The sequence below is a fragment of the Eurypyga helias genome, unplaced genomic scaffold (assembly GCF_000690775.1).
Source record: "Eurypyga helias isolate BGI_N326 unplaced genomic scaffold, ASM69077v1 scaffold3226, whole genome shotgun sequence".
In the NCBI taxonomy this organism is placed as follows: Eukaryota; Metazoa; Chordata; class Aves; order Eurypygiformes; family Eurypygidae; genus Eurypyga; species Eurypyga helias.
Genome location: NW_010254562.1, coordinates 1,719 through 21,783, shown reverse-complemented (window position 1 = coordinate 21,783; position 20,065 = coordinate 1,719). Strand labels below are relative to the sequence as shown.

At 44.8% G+C, this 20,065-nt stretch overlaps 1 protein-coding gene across 1 annotated transcript in view; it reads left to right on the top strand.

Annotated features, from left to right (window-relative positions):
* LOC104510693 (inter-alpha-trypsin inhibitor heavy chain H5-like) overlaps positions 1–19,169 on the top strand; it is a 46,485-nt gene extending 27,316 nt beyond the window's left edge. The window contains 8 exon segments of the mRNA XM_010153026.1: positions 6,391–6,562; positions 9,082–9,391; positions 12,432–12,646; positions 12,649–12,969; positions 13,345–13,395; positions 14,473–14,589; positions 17,099–17,476; positions 18,688–19,169. Coding sequence (XP_010151328.1) covers positions 6,391–6,562; positions 9,082–9,391; positions 12,432–12,646; positions 12,649–12,969; positions 13,345–13,395; positions 14,473–14,589; positions 17,099–17,476; positions 18,688–18,986 — 1,863 coding nt within the window. The 3' untranslated portion in view covers positions 18,987–19,169.
* Positions 19,170–20,065: the final 896 nt, after the last annotated feature.

The window sequence follows — 20,065 nt, the reverse complement described above, 5'->3', positions numbered from 1 at the left end:
GGAATGACACTGCCCAAAGCTTCGTGCTCTCTCTACCTTGGCTCCTCCCTGTAAAATGGCAGTGGAGCTCAGACTGCATTTCCCTTGGCTACAGGAGCCAAGTCAATGGCAGTACCTTTTCTGTCCTTGACAGCACCATCTCACATGTGACTTTGATGCCAGCCTTTCCTTAAGTCACAGTATTAATCTGGCAGACTATGGGAAGATTTGACCAGATGGCAGGAGGGTTAGAACTAGATGATCTTTAAGGTCCTTTCCAGCCCAAACCATGCTATGATTCTATAATATGGCTGCTATAGCTTGGAAAAGCCAGCTCAGGACCTTTTAATCAGCTGCCTGTGCATGTTTGGAAAGGGACAGTTATGGACAAAAGCATAGAGGATATTGAAGGGGAGGGGGAGCTCTTCTGTTTTCCCTTCCTGTACGTCCTTGCAGTGTTTTGCCGAACAACATATTTACTTGTACTTTTCTCCTTCTCTCTGTAAATCTGGTTTCTTGGCCCTTGGACAGAGTTGTGGGTTCCTAATTCCCTTTGAGCTTACATCTTGTGCCTTAGCTCCTTTCCTATCAAATATGGTCCTTGCAGGGGATCTGGAAGGACAAATCAAGACTACTGAAATTTTGCCTTCTAGCTGTGACATCCTTCAGACTATGGTTGCAGATGGTCCCATGTCTGTCATCTGCAGACTGTCCTCGTGCAGCACTTTCAGCTGATGGGTACTTCTTTTCAAAGGCTTTGGTGGTGAATGCTTTCCTCTCAGCTAGCTGTGCTCTTTAGGCTGACTGGTCTCGAGCCCACGCAGTTCTGGCTGAATCTGGAAAGGGGCTGTGTCGCTGGTGTCGATGGCTCGCTGCCCAGCTGTTGCCAGGGCAGATGTGTTTGGGTGGGCAGGGTGCAGCTGAGGATTGCCAAGTGATCTCAGAGGCAGGTGGGTGCTGGGAGAACTCTCTCTGTGTCTGGAAGCCATTTCCAAGAGGGGCTGACTTATACTGCGGAGACCCACTATCCATACAGCATGAATTGAAAGTCTTTTGATTGTATTTTTTTTTAATGGGCTGGCATGAAGCTTGCACAGAGGATGTGGGTCTAGGATGAAGCACTTAAAAGTGCTCCTATGCAATGGAAAGTGTGAATACGTGGGCTTGGGACATGCATTATAATGAGTTGCTTTTATTCCCTCTTGCTTCATAGCAGGGCCAATGCCTGGCATTGCCACAGCATCTAACAACCACACATTGTCTCCCCTCAAATTGCACAGCTTTCAGGGTAGCCAGGCTTCGCCCTCACCCTGCTCCTCAAACAACCAAGAGACTGTGGGAGAAATGTCACTGGGACTCGGATTCTTCCTAAAAGGTGCCCAGATGGTCTGACATCATCCCAGATGTCTCTGAAGCAGATCTTTGACCCAAGAAAGGGCTTAAGGCTCTCAGCTCTCCCATGAGAGTGTGTCTCTTCCCATGCTTTGCTCCATCAGTGTTTAAGTTAAGTAGGGTCTGTCAGAGCTAGCCCCAAGGGCCAGGTATAGAGATGACAGGTCACAGCTGAAATGGAGTGTAGCTAAGGGAGAGTTCTCTTCCCTGCTGTTGCTGGGAGTCAGAAGAGCCCCGAATCATCTTGGCTGCGATGCAGGACCCTTAGCAAGAACACACCAGAAGAGCAGCGGTTGTGTTGTATGTGTAAATATTGGTGTGGAGGTGACAACAACAACCAGAGTTGTGGCTGGGAGCTGGCACATCTCCGACCTTGTAGGCTCAGGAGGACACTATCTGCATATGGGTCATGTAGACATTGTGAGCCATTATTCAGTTTCTCATAATCTCTGAAGCACAGACATAAACTGTGAACATTCCCTGGCTGCCACAGTCACCTCACCTGTCCCAAACCGCAGGACATGACTGGTCTGCTTCAGATTTGGGGAGTGATGCTTTGTAGCCCTGGAGGCGGCTGTTTCAAGTCCTGTGTTTACAGCTGTTGTGACAGCTCACTCACCAGCACTCTCAGCTGAAATGCACTCGAGTGGCAATTCAGTCTCTACCTTTCAGCTCAGTTTCATCCATGCTAATTTGGGGGAAATGGAGGAATCTTCCTGCACCAAGTTGTCCTCTTTTTAAATCCTTATTTAAAATTCATCTCTGACAACTACAAACCATTCCCAAATGGTAGAAGCTGATTTTTTTTTCCCCAGCTGTTCTGTATTGCTACTTCCTCACATCCTCTCCTTTAATGCTTGCTCCACTCTCCACATGAAAAGGCATCCACCCAGGAAAACACACTGGGAGATGTGTTTCACCTTATGGCAGCTGGCACAAGGGTGCTGCACCCTTAAACTGGACTTCCACATTGCAAGCGGATTAGATCTGTGCCCAGTTCATCCCCAAAATGAATCAGTGCATGCACAACCATGAAGGAACAATCCTGGCCCTCACCAGGGAAGAAATAGTTAATTATTTGCCTTACAGGAGAGTGCCTTGGCAAGAGTTTTAGTGCAATGACTCACTGGGTCCTGGCGGGACTGGAAGTGCAAAGACCCTGTCCACAGAGAAGCAACTTGGGAATCCTATGGCAGCCTCAGCCCTTGGCTCCTCGGAGCCAGAAGAAGTTCCAGCTGTGGCCTTACAAGGCCAGAACGAGGAACCTGCTGCCGTGTCCTGACTGCAGCTGCTGCCAGGCACTCTCTGCACGAAGAGCTCTGTAAATCTCTGCCTGGGGGCTGGTGGAGGCTGGAGGAGAGGGCTGGGCACCAAGAGCACTCAGTCATAGCTGCGTACGTAAGGGTTTCAGGCAGTGCACTTTCACCAAAATACTCTTCTTATTTAATGTCGCTTTTGCCTGCCAGATCCTGAATCATATCCAACCCTCTGGAGGGAAGTCACGTCTCTCTCGCAACCCATTTATGGGTGAGGGATATTGGTAGCTAGGTGTGTCTTGCCACCCAAGTCTTTAGGGTAAACCTGAAGGTCCTTATGGTCTAGGAGGAGAGATGGCAATGCATAGGAATGAGCCAGACAATTCATAGCGCCCTGGGAGAGATGTAGAGCTGGTTCAACTCCCTTTGGCTCCAGTAAGCACCATAATGCTCAGGACTGGGCAGGATTAGGTCTTGAGGTGTGTCCCACCTTCTCTATAGTTGAGCTACTCAGCCTCTTGGAGGCAGTGCTGGATGACAGGCACTTCCAGTCAATGACTCAGCCCATCCTAAACCCTATCCAAAACAGATGGGATGGATTACTCTCTGGAGGTGTCTTTCCCTGCCTAGGGAGGGATTAGATGCAATGCCCAGCTTTCTGATGACTGATTTGGGGAAGCAGAATCCCACCCTTCATTTTTACTGGGGATGAGGTAAAAGCTACAGGAGAATGAAGCATATGGCCTTCATAATTTTGTTTGCTTTGGAGCAAAACCATGTGCACATTCACACATTGTACATATGTTTGTATGTGTATATATTACACAAATTCAGACATGTAGGGTTTTTTGAAATTGCAGAGACAAACACATGATAGAGATGCCAGGATCCAGGTAGCCTGTGCCTCTGCATTAAAATATGACAGAACTTTTTCCTGGGAAGAACTGACTTAAACTCCATGGAAATGACTTAACTGTGACAAAAATAAGAGACAAAAAGGAAAGAGAGTGAAAGAAAGGGAGAGAGAGATGGTCGCAGTCCTACATTTGGCCCCTGTACAAGGGTATAGGGAAGTGCTGTGTTTTCTAGGAAAGTCTGCTTCATTTCCCTCCTGACCCCTCTGCAATTCTAGCTTGGATGCTGCGTGCACACAAACTGCACTGCTGCTCTGCGTTCTGCTGTTTCTCCTTTTCCTTTCTTTTGGCTTGACAGGCAAGAATGTCACAAGGAATTTCTGAGCACACTGGAGGTGAGATACTGTCTCTCTTCAAGAAGGCCAAAGCAAGATTATTTTTCCTCTTGCCTTGTTCTCACAAGCAACAGAGCTGTTAGGGTCCAATAAATCCCTCCGAGAAAAGTGCATTTTGACAGAACGTAAAAAAACTGAAAAGAAGTGTTTTGTAATAGAAAAGGTCAAGTGATGTTAATTATAATCAGAGCTATAATATGGGTAATGAGACTTGGGGAATTTCCCTCCAAATCATTGCTTCTGGGCACCTCTGTTTCTCTCCCTTGCCTACCCTGGCAGGGAGTGGAGGAGGGATGTTGCACATGGGGAGCTGTTGTGGTCTCATTGTTTCTTGCTTTAACATCCTGCCCAAAATTTCCTTCAGCATGGGTTGGCATTAAGGCCTGATCACACTCACACAGGATAGAAACTTCTCCATTTTTGCTTTCTGCTTACTTTGATCCCATTTTTTCTAAGGGACAAATGCATAGCCCACTGTTGTTATCACAAAGTAAATCCAAGAGTCCTTTTCTCCACAGTGGGATTGTGGCTTTGCCCTTCTACACAGGCATGAGAGATAGTTTGGCCTGCTGGATCAAAGGCTGGAAACTCCAGGTTTTGGACATATGTGGCCTTGACATCATTACTAAAGAAGTCTGTGCCTCAGTTTTCACTACTGTAAAAAGGGACTGTGAATGTTTGAGTGTCCCTCTGAAGGGTGATGTCGTGTATTATCTGATGCATTTTTGAAATAAAAAGGCTAATATAAAAGAGGAAATGAGAGAATGTAAAACCTTCCCTTTTTTTCAAATAAAAGCTATTTAGATCATCTTAACAAGTTCTCTATGGACTTTTAGACTGGGGAGACAGCCCTCGAGTTTGGGGCAAGCATTAATTTTCTTGAAGGTTTATTTGGTGCATGTCATGTGAATGTGGTGGAGTTCTCCCCTTCTCTTTGAAAGAGCCGTTTTCACCAGCATTTGGTTTAGCATTCTGATCTACGAAACATTCATAAAATGCATGGCGGTGAGACGTGCAGCAATGTTCCAGCTAAGCAAATGGAGGGATCAATCCTGCACTCCCTACAGAGAAAAATGGTTTATGCCGAAGACTGAAACAGGCAGGGAGGGATTCCAGACCTGGCTCCAAAATGTTGGAAACTATGGAAAATATTCCCCTTAACTTCAGATGAACTGCAAGCCAAGTCACCAGCTGGGAGGATTAGAGATTCTACTGTGGTGGTAATTTGTTTGCAGTTTCATCATTGCATCATTGGCTTCAATGCAGAATCCGGAGGGATATTGATGACACAGCTTGATCAGTCCTTTGAGCTCCTTCCCAGACTGTCTCTACATAGCAACATCAGGCTGAGAAACGTGAGGTTTCCAGCGCTGCTGATTAACTTTTCTATTTTTTCTGGACAGGCCCTTCACATATTTCCCTGACAAGCATGTAAGAAACCTTTAAATCTGATCATTCCACCATATAGCTTTCCTTGGAATTTGAAAGGCTTAATAGTGGCCAAGAAGGGGCAGAGCTGAGAAGGTGCTCAGCCCTTTGCTTGCAGATATTGCCTTGTATTCCTCCCATGTGTTTTGCATCTTAATACAGGATATGTTTGCATGGACAGAGGCTGCTTTTGGGCATCTTCTCTCACCTGGTCTTACTAAGCTGAAGTTTGTCTCCATGCAAACACAGCTGCAGGGCTGCTAAATTGAAGTTGGTCACAATGGGGACTACTGGACACATCTGCACTCTTCCTGTTGACTTAGCCTCAGTGGTCTGCTTTCCCATCACCCAGGACCCTTACCCTCTGTGACTATGAACTTGCCTTGATACCAGCCTTCCTCACTCTGGTTGCCTATATTTACGTAGGATGATGAACAGCAGAGCAACATAATGTTGGCACGTTGCTATAAAAACAACATGCCTGGAACAAAACTGACCAACCAGTAGAATCTGCAATGACTGGTCAGGGCTTCTTTTTATATCTTATTTATTTGAACATATCAGCTTAAATATTTGTTAATTGCTGGAACTATTCACTGAAGTATGTATATACCAATCGGTGTCCTAATTATGAACAGAGCATGTACATCCTTGCCATATTTAGAGGTATTTCAACTTGTAAGTTTTTAGCCATGTGCTACTTACAGCTTACTGCAAGTCTAGAGGGCTTTAGAAGAACTCCATGAAGCTTTTGGTATTAGTCTGCATTATTCAGTAACTCTTAGTTCAGTAACTGGGAGCTTTTATCCTAGTTGCCATGCACGATTTTTAAGCTTAATTAGATTCAGGCAAATCTCACATCTTTGAAAGATCTTTTGGGCAAGCTTTGTTCTTTCATCCTATATTTATACCTGGCACCACAGAGATCAGGCCTTGAGACAGGGAAGGACATCCCCATTTTCTTCACAAGACAAACTGGCAGTGTAGAAATATCTGAAAGATCAGTAAACAACTTAAGAATTAAATTCTTGCCCTCTAAAGTAGTAACAGGTGTGCCTACTGGTCTCTTTTCTCTTCTCTTTCTAGACCAAAGAAGCTCTCTTCACAATTCTCCAGGACCTAAGGCCTGAAGACCACTTCAATATCATTGGCTTTTCCAACCGAATAAAGGTCTGGCAGCAGGACCGGCTGGTGCCTGTTACTCCAAATAATATAAGAGATGCCAAAAAGTACATTCATAACATGTCGCCTACTGGAGGTACGATCCAGGGATATGAACGGGATTAATTTTGCTACGCAATTAATTACACTAGAATGGAGAGTGGTGAATGTGGTCCTATAGCATGTAGTAATAAAAAGACATTGGGACTTAGGTCATGGGACAAGAGGGCCCCTTCCCTGCGTCCACTCAGGGTTATGTGACAGAATGGTATGTGCCTTTTATCAATGTACATGATGGGAAGGTGTCCCCAGATCGAGTCATATAGCCTGATATACTTATTAAAGCCAACTTGGGCCCATTCTCCCATTTATCTGGTGAGGCCCTCGGAGTGGAAAAGTTTCCAGGATTATTTCTTGAGGACACAGGAAAAAAAACAAACACCTGTATCCTCATGAAGGACACACAGGGTCAGTGCTTGTGCAGTTTCTGAAAGCCTGTGTAAAATCAAGCACGTGATTTTGTCTGGGCTGGAAACTCCAGGGATGTACAACCCAGTGTGGGCTGACGGATTGCCTTCTGTACACCTGGTGTCTCACCTAGTACTGTCTTCTTGTCTCGACCAAGGAGCAGCCAGAATGACATTTAAGAATTTCTTGTCCCTTTTTGCTTGTGCCTTGTTGCTGGGTGTGAATAGGGCAGAGGAGGAGACCCCAGAACAGTGTCGGAGTGCAGGCATGATTTTGAATTTGATTCAGTGGTCTCATGTGAGGCTGTGGACACTAATATAGAAATAACATAGTGAGGTTTGTAACCAAACATACTTTAGCAGCTGTGCCCATCCTAGCTGAGCACTCCCCGGGTAAGAAGAGAGACGCAAAATAACCCATGCAAGCAGTCACAGCTGGTTGGAGGTCAGATAGGGCATTCTTATGGCTGACCCTGAGCAGTGACCACTCCTAGCAAAGGAAACTCTCTGATAAAAACACAGAGCAAACAGGATGGTTTGTGATACCATTTGCTTTGTGAGAGGAAGAGTTTCAGAAGTGGTCAAGGGACCTGCCCAGTTAAACAATTGCTAATAATGAGGCTAAACTCAGAATACAAACCTTTTTGCTTCTGAAGTGCCAAAAGAGCTGTGCAGGAACCAGCTGAGTTTGCCCATGAACCTACGAGAGAACAAAAGTAAAAGGAAATTGTTAACTCAGGTTTAACAGGAAGATGCAGTGATTCTCCACTACAGGTCAGCTGTACTTCAGCTTTGGCTAACTGCAGTTTCCCTATAAAGGTCCTGTTGCTTATGTTCCGGTGAATGTGAATGCACTCAGGCTCACAGATCACACACATGAAGAACGTGCTGTTATATTCATCACCGAAGAAATGGGAGCAAAATCTTGCTGCTAAATATTTGTGCCTGTGGCAAAAGGTGGTTTTCAGTGCTTGGTAGCTCTGAGGTGGCTGGGTTTGCAATGACACTGTCTGCTGCATGGAAGGTTTTCTTTTGTTCCTGGGGAAAAAGTTCTCTCTGAAATTTTGGATCTGGATGGAGACTGAGAGAGTATTAGCATATTTAGGTGTGGGGTTTTGGTTCAAAACCATTTTGCAAAACAACAGTCTAGATTTTGAGAACTTCTCACAAGTCTTTCCTGTTCCTTGTCTGGCTGCAGTCACTGGAGATGTGAATGCTGTTTCTAGGTACGTGGTGCATGGTCAGACCTGCTAGCACGTCCTTGGATAACCTCCCTAGGTCTCCCTTCCTGGACCCCTAGGACAGGCCTGTTGTGTATGGCTCTTAACATTTCACCCGCTTTTTTCTGAGACCTGTTCTTAACCCAGATGTTCTGATCTTGTGAAGGTTCCACAACCAATCCCTCTTTGCTTTGACTATCACGCACACACACACAGAGAAGAGAGCAAGGAGATACCTGTACTCATTTTCCTGCTTTCTTTTCTTCTGAACATACAGTAGGTTTGAATGCTTTTCATGGCCATTCTTCTGAAGTACATCTAGTCCCTCATTTATTTTCTGTTTTGTTCCTCTCTCCCCACTTCAGGCAGCTCCATTCTTCACTAGCCAGTTGTTTTGTGAAAACACACTCCTCAGCTAACAAAACCATTTCTCTTTCCTTTAAACTTTGATAGCCCCTGGGGTTTGAAGAACAAACCCAACCACTCGTTTTCCCATTTGAAGGCTTTTTTTCCTCTCTTCAAATCTTGTGCCCTTCAGACAAAATGAGCAGAACTTGTTTTCCCAGTTCAGATACCATCTGGGAGAGTCCCTAATTAAGTTTAACTGGTTTTGTATGTACCTGCAGGACATGGTATGTGCTGTGACTCTGCTTACGAAGGCTGACTATTGTACATTGAGATGTTCAAGAATACAGCAGTTTGACATAATAGACTGCAATTCATAATTCAATTCATAAGGCTATGAACATCTATCCCAAACTGGTGCTGAGTAACAGAGCTGAACTGAGTTAAAGGTCTAGTGCAACCTCATGTAGAGAACAGGAACATCCTGATGAGCAGATTCTGTCATCATAGTACAGCAAACTAAGGAAATTATTTGTACCACTCTTAGAAGGAGAAATGAACTAATCATTTTGGTACCTTCCCAGGGACTAATATTAACGGTGCTCTCCAGACCGGTGCAAAGCTGCTAAATGATTACATTGCTCAGAACGACATTGATGCCAGGAGTGTCTCTCTGATCATCTTCCTCACGGATGGGAGGCCCACTGTTGGGGAAACACAGTCATCCAAAATCCTCAGCAACACCAAGGATGTCATCCGTGACAAATTCTGTCTCTTTACCATTGGCATTGGCAATGATGTGGACCACAAGTTGCTGGAGAGGATGGCGCTGGAGAACTGCGGCATGACAAGGCATTTCCAGGAGGATGAGGATGCAGCCAGCCACCTCAAAGGGTTTGTTCTGCTTTTTCTGTACTTACTTCTGCATTGGGTCCTCTGGGCAAGGGTTTTGGAAAGGAAAATCCTCCAAGGAGACATCACAAGAGATGGGAGTTTCTCTGAGGCTGCACTCTAGTTGAGAGAGGAAGAGTATGCTCAGATACTGAAGATGCTTACCCAGAAATTGTTTGTTTCCTAGCAGACCTCCTGACCTGTTCTGGAGCTTCCTAGCCCCTCAGAACAAGGCATTTGTTTCCCTAATTCAGATCATTGTGTTGGACATGTAAGCCTGGACACAAGGGAGGCATAAGTGCCACCTCTCCACAGGTGGACAGAGGGAGGAAAGGATGCATTGCTCACTTCAGACTGACAACGTGAACAGCATAGAGGGTCTCAGGAATGAAGATCCCAATTTGGGGCAGAAAATGATTTCCTTTTGAAAGAGATAACCTTATGCCCAAACTCAAAAATATTCAACTTTGAAAAATACACAAGGGTTATTCCTGGGATGATCATGTGTTCGCTTAGTTCCCTCATTTTCTGTGACCCAAGCTCCTAACAAGTTTCCTGTAATTCTCATAATTCAGTAAGTCCAGAAATTATGTTCCTCTTCTGTGATCATGTAGTCCAAGGGGAGACCCTAGTGAGGCACAGCAAAAAGATATCTGAATCACAGCTCTGTCTAAAATACCAGGCAGTGTGTCAGTACTTCCAGGTAAAAAGGTTTGGCTTTCACTCACCAAAAGTTAGTGTTTTGAATCTCAGAAACCAAAACGAGACAGTCCTTGAGCAGAGACCTCTTGCCTCACTTAATTAGTGTCTAATTCATCTGGAGCAGTGAGACTCTACACCTTCCACTAGAGGTTTTCTTTCTGTGGTGGTTATGAGTGGACAAGAGTGTCTTCCTTTTAAACTGATGTTTGTAGATCCATCTGCCACTCCACCCATGTCATTTGCTTCTCAGCACATGCATTTTGGATAGCGAGTGGCATTCCCTGGCAAATGAAGGGTGTGTTGATTGATTGGGCTGCAGGAAACCAACACTGCAAGTACTTGTTCAAACACCTCCGAAAACAGCTCACTGTTTATCAAGCTCAGTGGTGGCAAACCCATTTGGTATCTGGTGCCAAATTTATATAGAAAAGCACAATCATTTGCTGGAGGCCAATTCAAATCACTGTTGGAAGGAAAATCTACCTGGTTGCCAATGTAATTTCAGATTTTTTTGATCAGTGCATTGTATTTTTACACAGATACTTCCATGCGTTGGACTCTAAGACAGGTTGTATCTCTCATTCCATCATTTGTTACAATCCAGGAGTTATTTCCCAGCGAGTTCTCAGGATGAATTCTCTCATATTTTAAAATGCGGCGAGGTCTCAGCATCAAGGACACTGGGTGCTCAGAGAGACTTTAAAAGAAAGTCAACCAATTCAGGCTTTGGGTTTCCTTGGAGAGAGAATAGAACAGAAATTACTATTCTAGCTTCCAGACAATCTGTTTAAGCAGATGTGAAAAATAAATGCAGCTTGAACTAAAAAATAGCCGAGGCCAATTTATTTATTTTTTTTTTTTACCAAATTAGACTCAAATGACTTGCCAAGAGACGAGGACCCTGGCATTTAAATAGGAAATATGGCACTCTTGGAGCAGCTTGGGAAGATCCATCAAAAGAACAATGCTGCAGGGTAAACACAGTGCTGTAAACTCCTAGGCCTTATCCCCTTGTAAAAGCTTTATGGCCTGTTCAGTGTGAAGTACTCACAGAAGTATGGTAGGCCATGTTAAGAGGGCATTATGGGGTTAAGCTCCCTGGTTCCATGGCAGCCATGTCTTGCTCCAACACAAAATCAGCCGTAAGGTAACTGCGAGTTCTCTTCTGCCAGGCCACCTGCGTTTAGTAGGATTCTTCCATTCCTTGGAAAGGGCCTCATTTATGGGGGCACAGTGAGATTCCTTCTTGATTTGCTTTCTCCTTTGGTCCTCATTAAACTGTATTCCTGACCGTCTTACACTGACCATCCCAAACAGTAATATCTAGAGCTCCTCCAGTGAAACAGGAGCTTTGGTTCAGATACTGTCCAGCTTTGGAGGACTCTGAATCTTGTTCTTATGGCTTCTGGCTCTAGAATACCATGCCTAATGCCACTAGAAAACTGTGGGTAACAGCATCTCTTCTAAGTACATTTTGAAATAAGTAGGGTGATTTCTGTGAGCCTGAGAAGCCAATAATTTACTTTTAATGGACAGGTCCCCTTAAGCAAACTTAGGTGGCCACAAATATCTTCTTGGAGAGCTCTGGAAACATAGTGAAAGGTAGGTGACTGCCAGGCCATGCTGGGATGCTTCTGACCATACTTAAGAGACTCTGTTTAGGGGCTCTTAGGCTCTGTTTAGAGCCTAAGAAACAGAGAATCACAGAATGGTTTGGGTTGGAAGGGACCTTAAAGACCATCTAGCTCCAACCCCCCTGCCATGGGCAGGGACACCTTCCACTAGACCAGGTTGCTCAAAGCCTCATCCAGCCTGGCCTTGAAGACAGCCAGGGATGGGGCATCCACAACTTCTCTGGGCAACCTGTTCCAGTGCTCCACCGCCCTCTCCGGGAAGAACTTCTTCCTGATATCTAATCTAAACCTCCTCACTTTCAGTTTAAACCTGTTACCCCTTGTCCTGTCACTACAGGCCCTTGTAAAAAGTCCCCCACCATGGAAAGCTAAAAGGAGGCAGAGAATAATTTTGGTTGAAAGTGACCTCTGGACATCATGTAATCCAGCCTTCTGCTCAGACAAGATCTAACTTCAATATTAGGTGAGGTTTCTCAGGGCCTTTCTCACTCAGGTTTTGGAAATCTCTATGGGTAGAGACTCCCTCGTCTCTCTGGCCCCAGTTGCAGTGGATGCAGTAGTTAAATCTGGGGCCTCTAACTGCTCCTGAATATCTTAAGAGCCATATTAGATAGTCTGACTGTATCCTTGGCCATGTATAAGTGCAAGAGTGTGTGTGTACACATGGATAAACAGTACTAATGGTAAGAAATGTGTCTTTGTTTAAGGTTCTATGATGAAATAGGAACACCTCTTCTATCTGACATCCGTGTTGACTACCCTGAAGACAATGTGGAGCAAGTCACCCAGAACTTCTTCCCTAACTACTTCAATGGCTCTGAAATTATAATAGCTGGCAAACTCATCAACCGTACCTCAGATAGTCTTCATGTGGAGGTAACTGCTAGCAACTCCAAGAAGTACATCCTCCTCAAAACAGATGTGTCAGGAATGACATCAGAGGTGTCCCCGGCCTGGAAGATGGCAAAGGTGATAGCAATTACATTGAGAGGGCATGGAGTTACCTCACCATCAAGGAATTGCTTAACTCACGTTTGAAGAGTGATGACAGTCAGGAAAAAGACTATTTGATGGAGAAAGCCAAGTCAATGGCCCTGACTTACAATTTTATTACTCCCTTCACTGTTCTGAAGATGAGAGAGGCTGGGCTCCATTCAGAACCGCCTCAAGAGGAGTTTATCAGCCCTTCTACTGATGGCATTGGTGAGAAGTTGCAGAGCTTGCAGGGACACAAGGCACCACCAGGTATGGGGAGAAAAATGGCCATGTGCTGGTAAGAAATTTTTTTTGCATAGGTAAAGTCTCATGGCTGACTTTGGCCACAGGGGTGATCTAGCCAACAAACCGAGGTGTTTGTTGCTGAGATTTTCCTATTGGTTTTGCTAACCTTGGGGCTGGGTGACCCTGAGCCAACCTTTTAGGCACCCGACTCACTCCCTGGAAGCACTTAGTGCTCTGTAGAAACTACTGAAGGAAAATTGGTATTCTAAATGCAGCCTAAAGTAGCTGCAGGAATATGTCCCATAACCTCACTGAATAATATTTTGGGAACATTATTATACTATGGCTTTTTCTGCTGCTCAATAAGTCATTGTAACAGCCTTCCTTCCCCACTTCTAGGTATACGCAGACAGCAAGATAAGCAAAGAATTAAAATCTCCAAAACTTCAGGTCAGTGCCTGTTTTCATGCCTTTAATAATCCAAAATAACAATGGTTTATTTATGGAAAACTCAGTTGCATGCCACCGTAGTGTAACTGTCCCAACGGATCAGCCAAAATCCTAGTTACTAGACCTGCAGAGTGGGTAGGAAAATGAAAACAAACCCAAAATACAGGGAGGATCAATAAGGAGAAGTGTGAGGAAACATAGCAAGGCAGATGATCAACACGACTTGATCCTCATGTTTAAGACTTCTGCAGGTTAAGGGAGAACAGGAAGCATGTTCTCTCTGTATTAGAACTAACCAAAAATACATTTTACAAGGTAACGTTGCTGAAACATGAAAATTGTTGTCAAAGAAAAAAATTCGTTAGTGTTCTGCTATTGCCCTGTCAGTTCTGCACCTCTACTGAACATCCTTTTCAAACATTAAACACTAAAGAATAAACCCAGATCAAGAATGTAGACTTGAATTTCACTGGATAAAGTTAAATTTACCTAAAAAACTAGGGTTTTGGCTTGTCTTATTATTAACAACAACTATCTGGTGGTTGATGAAAGGTCAAGGTTTGTTGAAAAATTAAGGTCATGGGATTGTTTAAAATCTGCTGTTGACTGCTCCAATCTGATGATGAGGACCAGGAAGGTTCAGTGTGAGGTGTGCCCCTGCAGCACTCCTTGGTTAGAGGGTACAGTTCTGTGTGCTGCAGGGGAGGTAGCCTCCCAACAGAGTATGGAGGAGTATTAAAACACCTGCATGACAATTCTCATAAATCACTGAGATGATATTCCAGGAAGAAAATATCCTGGTTTTCACTTGGGCTGCTTTGGGGTTTGAGTTTTCGTTGAAAATCCAACCTCTTCAGTGAGAAAAACAAAACAGAACAAAATAATCCTTGTGAAAAACAAAGCAAAACTTGGCATTTCCTGGCAAACTCCACCCGACCCTCTAAAAACATCACACTGGGAGGTCTTAGAAAAAAACAGGGATAAACACAGTTTGAAAAGCAGTTTTGTTACATTTTTGGACACTGCAGTTTTGTGTAAAAGTCTCTCACGTTTGTCTCTTTTTCCATGTCTTCTTAGCGGATGGAGACCCTCACTTTGTCATTGATTTTCCCTCCAGCAAGTTCTCTGTCTGCTTCAATATTGATGGAGAACCAGGGGACATTCTTCGACTGGTCTGTGATCATAAGGAATCTGGTGAGCAGCCAAGCGAAGCAGTTGTGTGTGGAGGAAAGACCAATTGCAAGGCCAGCTCTCTAGCAATAAGACTAAGCACCAAGGGGCTTCATAGGCGAGAAAGTGGCAGGAAATTAGAAAAAGTTGCTTTTCTGGGCAGGCAATGGAAAACTGGTGCACACCAGTTTTCTGGCTCTAATAATCTGGATTAGAAGGGGAGCTAAAATGTTCCCTTGCATTTACTGATCTCCACCTTTATCATGGCTTATGGGTAAATTCACAGAAAGCCTCAGCAAGGAGCGGGCCTGGCCGCTGTTACATACTCAGTCATCTACAGAAGTGTTTGTCAACAGGGTAGGCCTAGCCATAGCGAAAACTGGCCTTGAGGTGATTCCAAACATGACCTATTTCAGGTCTTCATTGACTGGGATCAAGGGAAGAGCAATTACATGTAAATAGCCAAGAGATCCACTTGAGTGCATTGAGAACCACATTGCAACCCCTCAGTCCAGCTAGACTGCAGAGCTCAGTCCTGGCCATTCGACCTGGCACGGTCTGGGGGTTGTGTTTGACCAGCGCTACGACAACCCCAGTTGTCCGAACAGCTGCAGGTTGTTTTGCATTCCGAGTGTTTGCATAAGCCATGCAGCCACCTCCGTGCTGAGAGATTACAGAGGAAATTCAGCTTTCTGGTGCAGAGACAGTGCATTTCTTTGATGGTGCAACCTCACCAAACCTCAAGTTACAAAGTCACAACATGCAAATAAAAGATTTTGATCCATCAAAATTCCTCTGTTATTGGAACTTCACTCCTTACTTACAGTACTGTTTGCTTCAGGACAGAGCAAGGTATCCAAACACGCTAACCGAGCACTGAGGCTGTTTCAGTGAAGAGACTACCAAACTGGTTACCAAGTCATGACAGCTTTGAGAAAACCCACACAATTCGGGATCTGCTTTGCCCAAGCCAGTCTGATCCTCAGGGGCCCAAACTGTGGTCTGATCCCATCTGGAATTCCAAGCAGGGCAGCTAATAAGCAGATTATGTCCTGAGCAGGGAAATGGTGGGAGGAAGGGGTGTCAAAACCAGAGACAAAGCACAGACTTGTTTTAAAAAGAAGAGAAACTACCCCACAGTAAAGGTATAACAATTCTGTTCTGTGTGGCTGTGGTCTGCCCTCCATATTTCCATGTTCATGCCTGCTTCAGAGAGTAAGATCCAGCGCCTGGCAATGTTTCCCTTAAACTTCTTTCACAGCCTACTGTTTGTGCTACTGCTTGAATGATTCTGTGGCTTAAATGCAGAATGAGGAAAACAGGCTCTCTAGCACTAGCAAGTTGAGCCCATGAAGACAGAAGTGAGAAATCCCAGAGGAATGATGGGATATGGAGATATTTCATTTCAGTGTTGATGGCTTGAGTCTACCTTGGGTTAGCAACAAGCCTCCTTCTTTATTGTTACTGTCTAGCAGTTGTTCAGAGGCCTGTGGGAAGTGAGACACTGTCTTATGGACAGCAAGTCACAAAATCATTACAATAATAGGGAATCTTACGTGGACATCTAGGCTTTATTTGACTCAGGGATCTATACCTTAGACTACTCAAAAGTGGTTCTTTTGGAGCAAAACAGATGGAAGTGGGGAAAGCAGCACTGGTGAAGCTGGAAGTAACCCAGTGGGAGTGTAGGGTTCAGGGTTCTCCTCTGCAGTGACAGAGAGAACCTGAATTTCTTACACTGCCACCTGAGGAGGTTCAGCACTGCACCTCAGACTGTTGCAGGTCAGGCTCTTCCCTCTACAGGCCCTGCTTAGTCCTTAGTGTGTCAGCCAAGGTAGTAGCCCTCAGTCTGTGGCTTCTCAGGCTAATTCTCTTAGGAGTCAGGTAGAGACATCAATGATGAGGATGATCAAACCACAGCTGTCTGCTACCCTGAGTTTCTCTGAGACATCATCATTCAGACACACCCAGGTCCTGTTCCTAGAAGTTCAGTCCCCATGCCAGTTGGTGGTATGAGGGAAAGCAGGCCTGCCAGCAGCAGTTCTCCAAGATCTGGCGTGTTTTCCCAGGTTTAAGTTATGCATCAACAAATAGGTGGTCTAGGTGACTCATCTTATGTTTGGTCAGGCTATAGGGGTCAGGAATGTAAATATGTGTCTTACATGGCTTAAAAACCCCACACATCATTGTCTCAATCATAGGTAGATCTAAGGTTGGATGGAGCTTGGGAAGGTGCTGTGCTGAGGAGCAGCTGAGCCTATCCTGTAGCACTGTGTACACAATGTTCAGACTAATAAGGCTGGGGGCACCTGTCTCCAGGGAAGACTAGTATTTTTGATCTTGGGTAAATTTAAGTGCTCTGTATAAGATAATAATTTTATAACAGACCGGCTACACTGTTTTATAACATTGGTAGGTAAAATAATTGAGCATGAGGTGGTGAATCTGCATGTCCTAATGCAAGGTTTGTATCTTTGAGACAATAGACCTGTTTTTGGTTCCAGCTTTCACATATTGATTATTTTCCTGCAAGGTGTAACTGTGAATGGGCAATTAATTGGAGCTCCTGCACCACCCAATGGCCACAAGAAGCATCGGACTTACTTCAGCACCATCACTATCCTCAGCAATAAGCCAGAGCGATCGTACCTAGAGATCACACCCAAAAGAATCATCCTGGATGATGGGGAAAGACTTCTTCTGTCCTGTGATCGGAGTGCTGTTGTGCGAAGCAGCAGCCTCGAGGTGTCCATCTCTGCCAATTCCAACATCACTGTGACGATACGAGGCACAATCAGCTTTGTCATCCTCATCCACCATTACAAGAAGCCAGCCCCGTATCAGAGGAATCACCTGGGGTTCTACATCTCCAACAGTAAAGGCCTGTCTTCTGACTCCCATGGATTACTAGGTAGGTAACAGGTTCTCAGGTTCAGAGCTGTAAACCAGACAGAAATGATCCTTCCAGTTTTAAAGAACAGAGATAGGAGGTAATGAACAAGGCAGGTGGGGATTAGGTTTCCAGGTGAGGCTCTACATCCACTCTCAGCTTCTCTATTGCTAGTATCTCCTACTCCTCTTCCATCTTTTACTGTATGAGCTATCTCCCACCATCCTAGCTATGTGGCTGTGCCTGTTTTTGACATTTCAACAGTTTTTATGATTGTTTGATACAGTTGTCATTAGAATACACATGCTTGATGCTCCCAGTACAGATACAGAACCCAAATATTGCTCAAGAACCCTGAATAAGGCACCAGTAAGAGATTCTCTAACAGCAGTCCTAATTCAGAATAGCCCAGCTGCTACTGTGTTCTCAGGGACAGAGCAAAGTAGAGTCTGAATCCCTCCAGGCAGAGAGGACCATCAGCTGAGGTCTCGCAGGTTCTGAAAGAGAGCTCTACTCACAGAGCTAGCACATTGCCAGAGGTCATTGGCATAGCCTTCAAGTATTGCACTTGCATATGTCCAGAGGGTCTGTGTGGTGGGTTGACCCTGGCTGGAGGCCAGGTGCCCACCAAAGCTGCTCTGTCACTGTTCTCAGCTGGACAGGGGAGAGAAAATACAATGAAAGGCTTGCGTGTTGAGACAAGGACAAGGAGGGATCATTCAGCAGTCACTGCCACAGGCAAAACAACCTTGACTTGGGGAAAAAATTAGTTTATCACCATTTGAAGCAGAGTAAAAAAGAGAACTAAACCTAAATCTAAATCCACACTTGAGTTTGCCCTAAAATGTTTTGCTCCCAAGAAGTCAAGGAAAAAGAACTTGGAGCTTCAGGTCTAGGTCTTCTGCTTGCTGATGGGCTTTGTAAGGGTTATTATCCTCTAGTAGCCACAGCCCACAGAAGGGAACTTACAGAGAGCAGCTCAACAAGCTCTTTAGCTCAGCCATTGTGTCTTGATGAGTGGAAAAAATAAATAGGGTTTTATTCTAATCTCTATCTCTATGTGAGATTTAGAAAAGAATTGCAGGACCTAGATTCACCCTGCCATTGTAGAGAAGCCCTTTACAACCCCATATGCTAAGAATCCTCAAAACATGGCCTATGTAGAAAAACCCAAAGCTTATAAACAGGCACAAAACAGCCAGTCATGGATTCTATTTTATCTTGCTTTGCAGGTCAGTTCTTGAACCATGAAGTTAAACTTCTTCAGGAATCTCTAAACACAAGTCATCCGCAGGTTGGTCAGAACCAAACCGAAGCATTAAAGCCAAACCCTACAAATACCCTGAAAGTGAAGGGACGGCTTGTTCCTGTTGTGTGGAAGCAGAGGAGGATCTACAATGGCCAGCAGGAAGTCAGCTGCTGGTTTGCCAAAAACAATGCGGACAAACTGATCGACGGGAGCTATAAAGACTATTTGGCCTCTCACCCTTTCGACACAGGGACCAGCTTTGGGACAATGAACAGTCTTTAAAACCGACCATAGGAATGCATTACAGTGGCATGTGTGACAGTGGTTCCCTTCTGAAGCCTCTAGAGCTAGGCAACTTAGGAATATTCCCTCACTTTTTGGTGCCAAAGAAACCAAGGCTTTTTGCCCTTGGAAATCAGCTGTCTCTCTTTCATGCTAGATGAATACTGTTCATCAAATTCCTGAAGACGAGGTTGGGGGGAAGGGTTGAGGACATAGTTAAAGGCAGGATTGGTACTCTCCCAGTGGGAAGGGAGGGAGAAATGGGCCAGCACTCATATCTAGCAGTGCAGAGAGCTGCTGGCCTTAAAATAAACCCATGCAGGGATGTGTGCAATACCCCCAGGGGCTGATGTGTCACCCAGTGAGAGGCACAGATCATACGGCACAGTGCCTACCTAGAGAAACAACCTTGGGTCATATGCCTTGCAAAGTGACTTGGAGCACCTACTCCAACCATTGTCCCTGGGGAAAGAAGAGAGAGAGAGGAGAGGTGGGTGCATGTCAATCTGCAGTGACCCATTAGCATCAAAGAGGTAACAAAGAAATCAAAACCGTAAATCAACAGGCTGCAAGAGGGTATTGTGTTCTTGGTTATTGGGATGGCATCTGGATTTCCCACCAAATACGATGTTCCCTGCACAACTATGAACCCTTAAACCAGTGGTGAAAACCATCACGTGGTTTATTGCTGTCTCAGTGCACAGGCTGCTTGCTGAAAAAGCACCTCTTATCCTAGCAGCAACAGGAGCCCTGCAGCGTGCCATTCCATGAAGCACCTCATTGATATGACATTGCAGGTTAGTGATTTCTTGAGTCTTGGCTCCCTCAGAGACAAAGTTCCACCATGAGCTTCCAGCAGACCTGCCGCTCCCTTGAGCCGAGCATCACTTCTGCTTAGCAGATACTTAAATTCTCCAAAGGATGATGAGCCAGCACCCATGACAGCTTATTACCCTGCAGAGCAGCCTCTTAAATGTAGACATTTCTAGCTGCATTTCTAATAAGGTAGGAAGTTCTTTATTTACTCCAAATTGTCAAAAATACTTCATCCTAATTTCTCTGGCTCCTTCTCCTTCCTT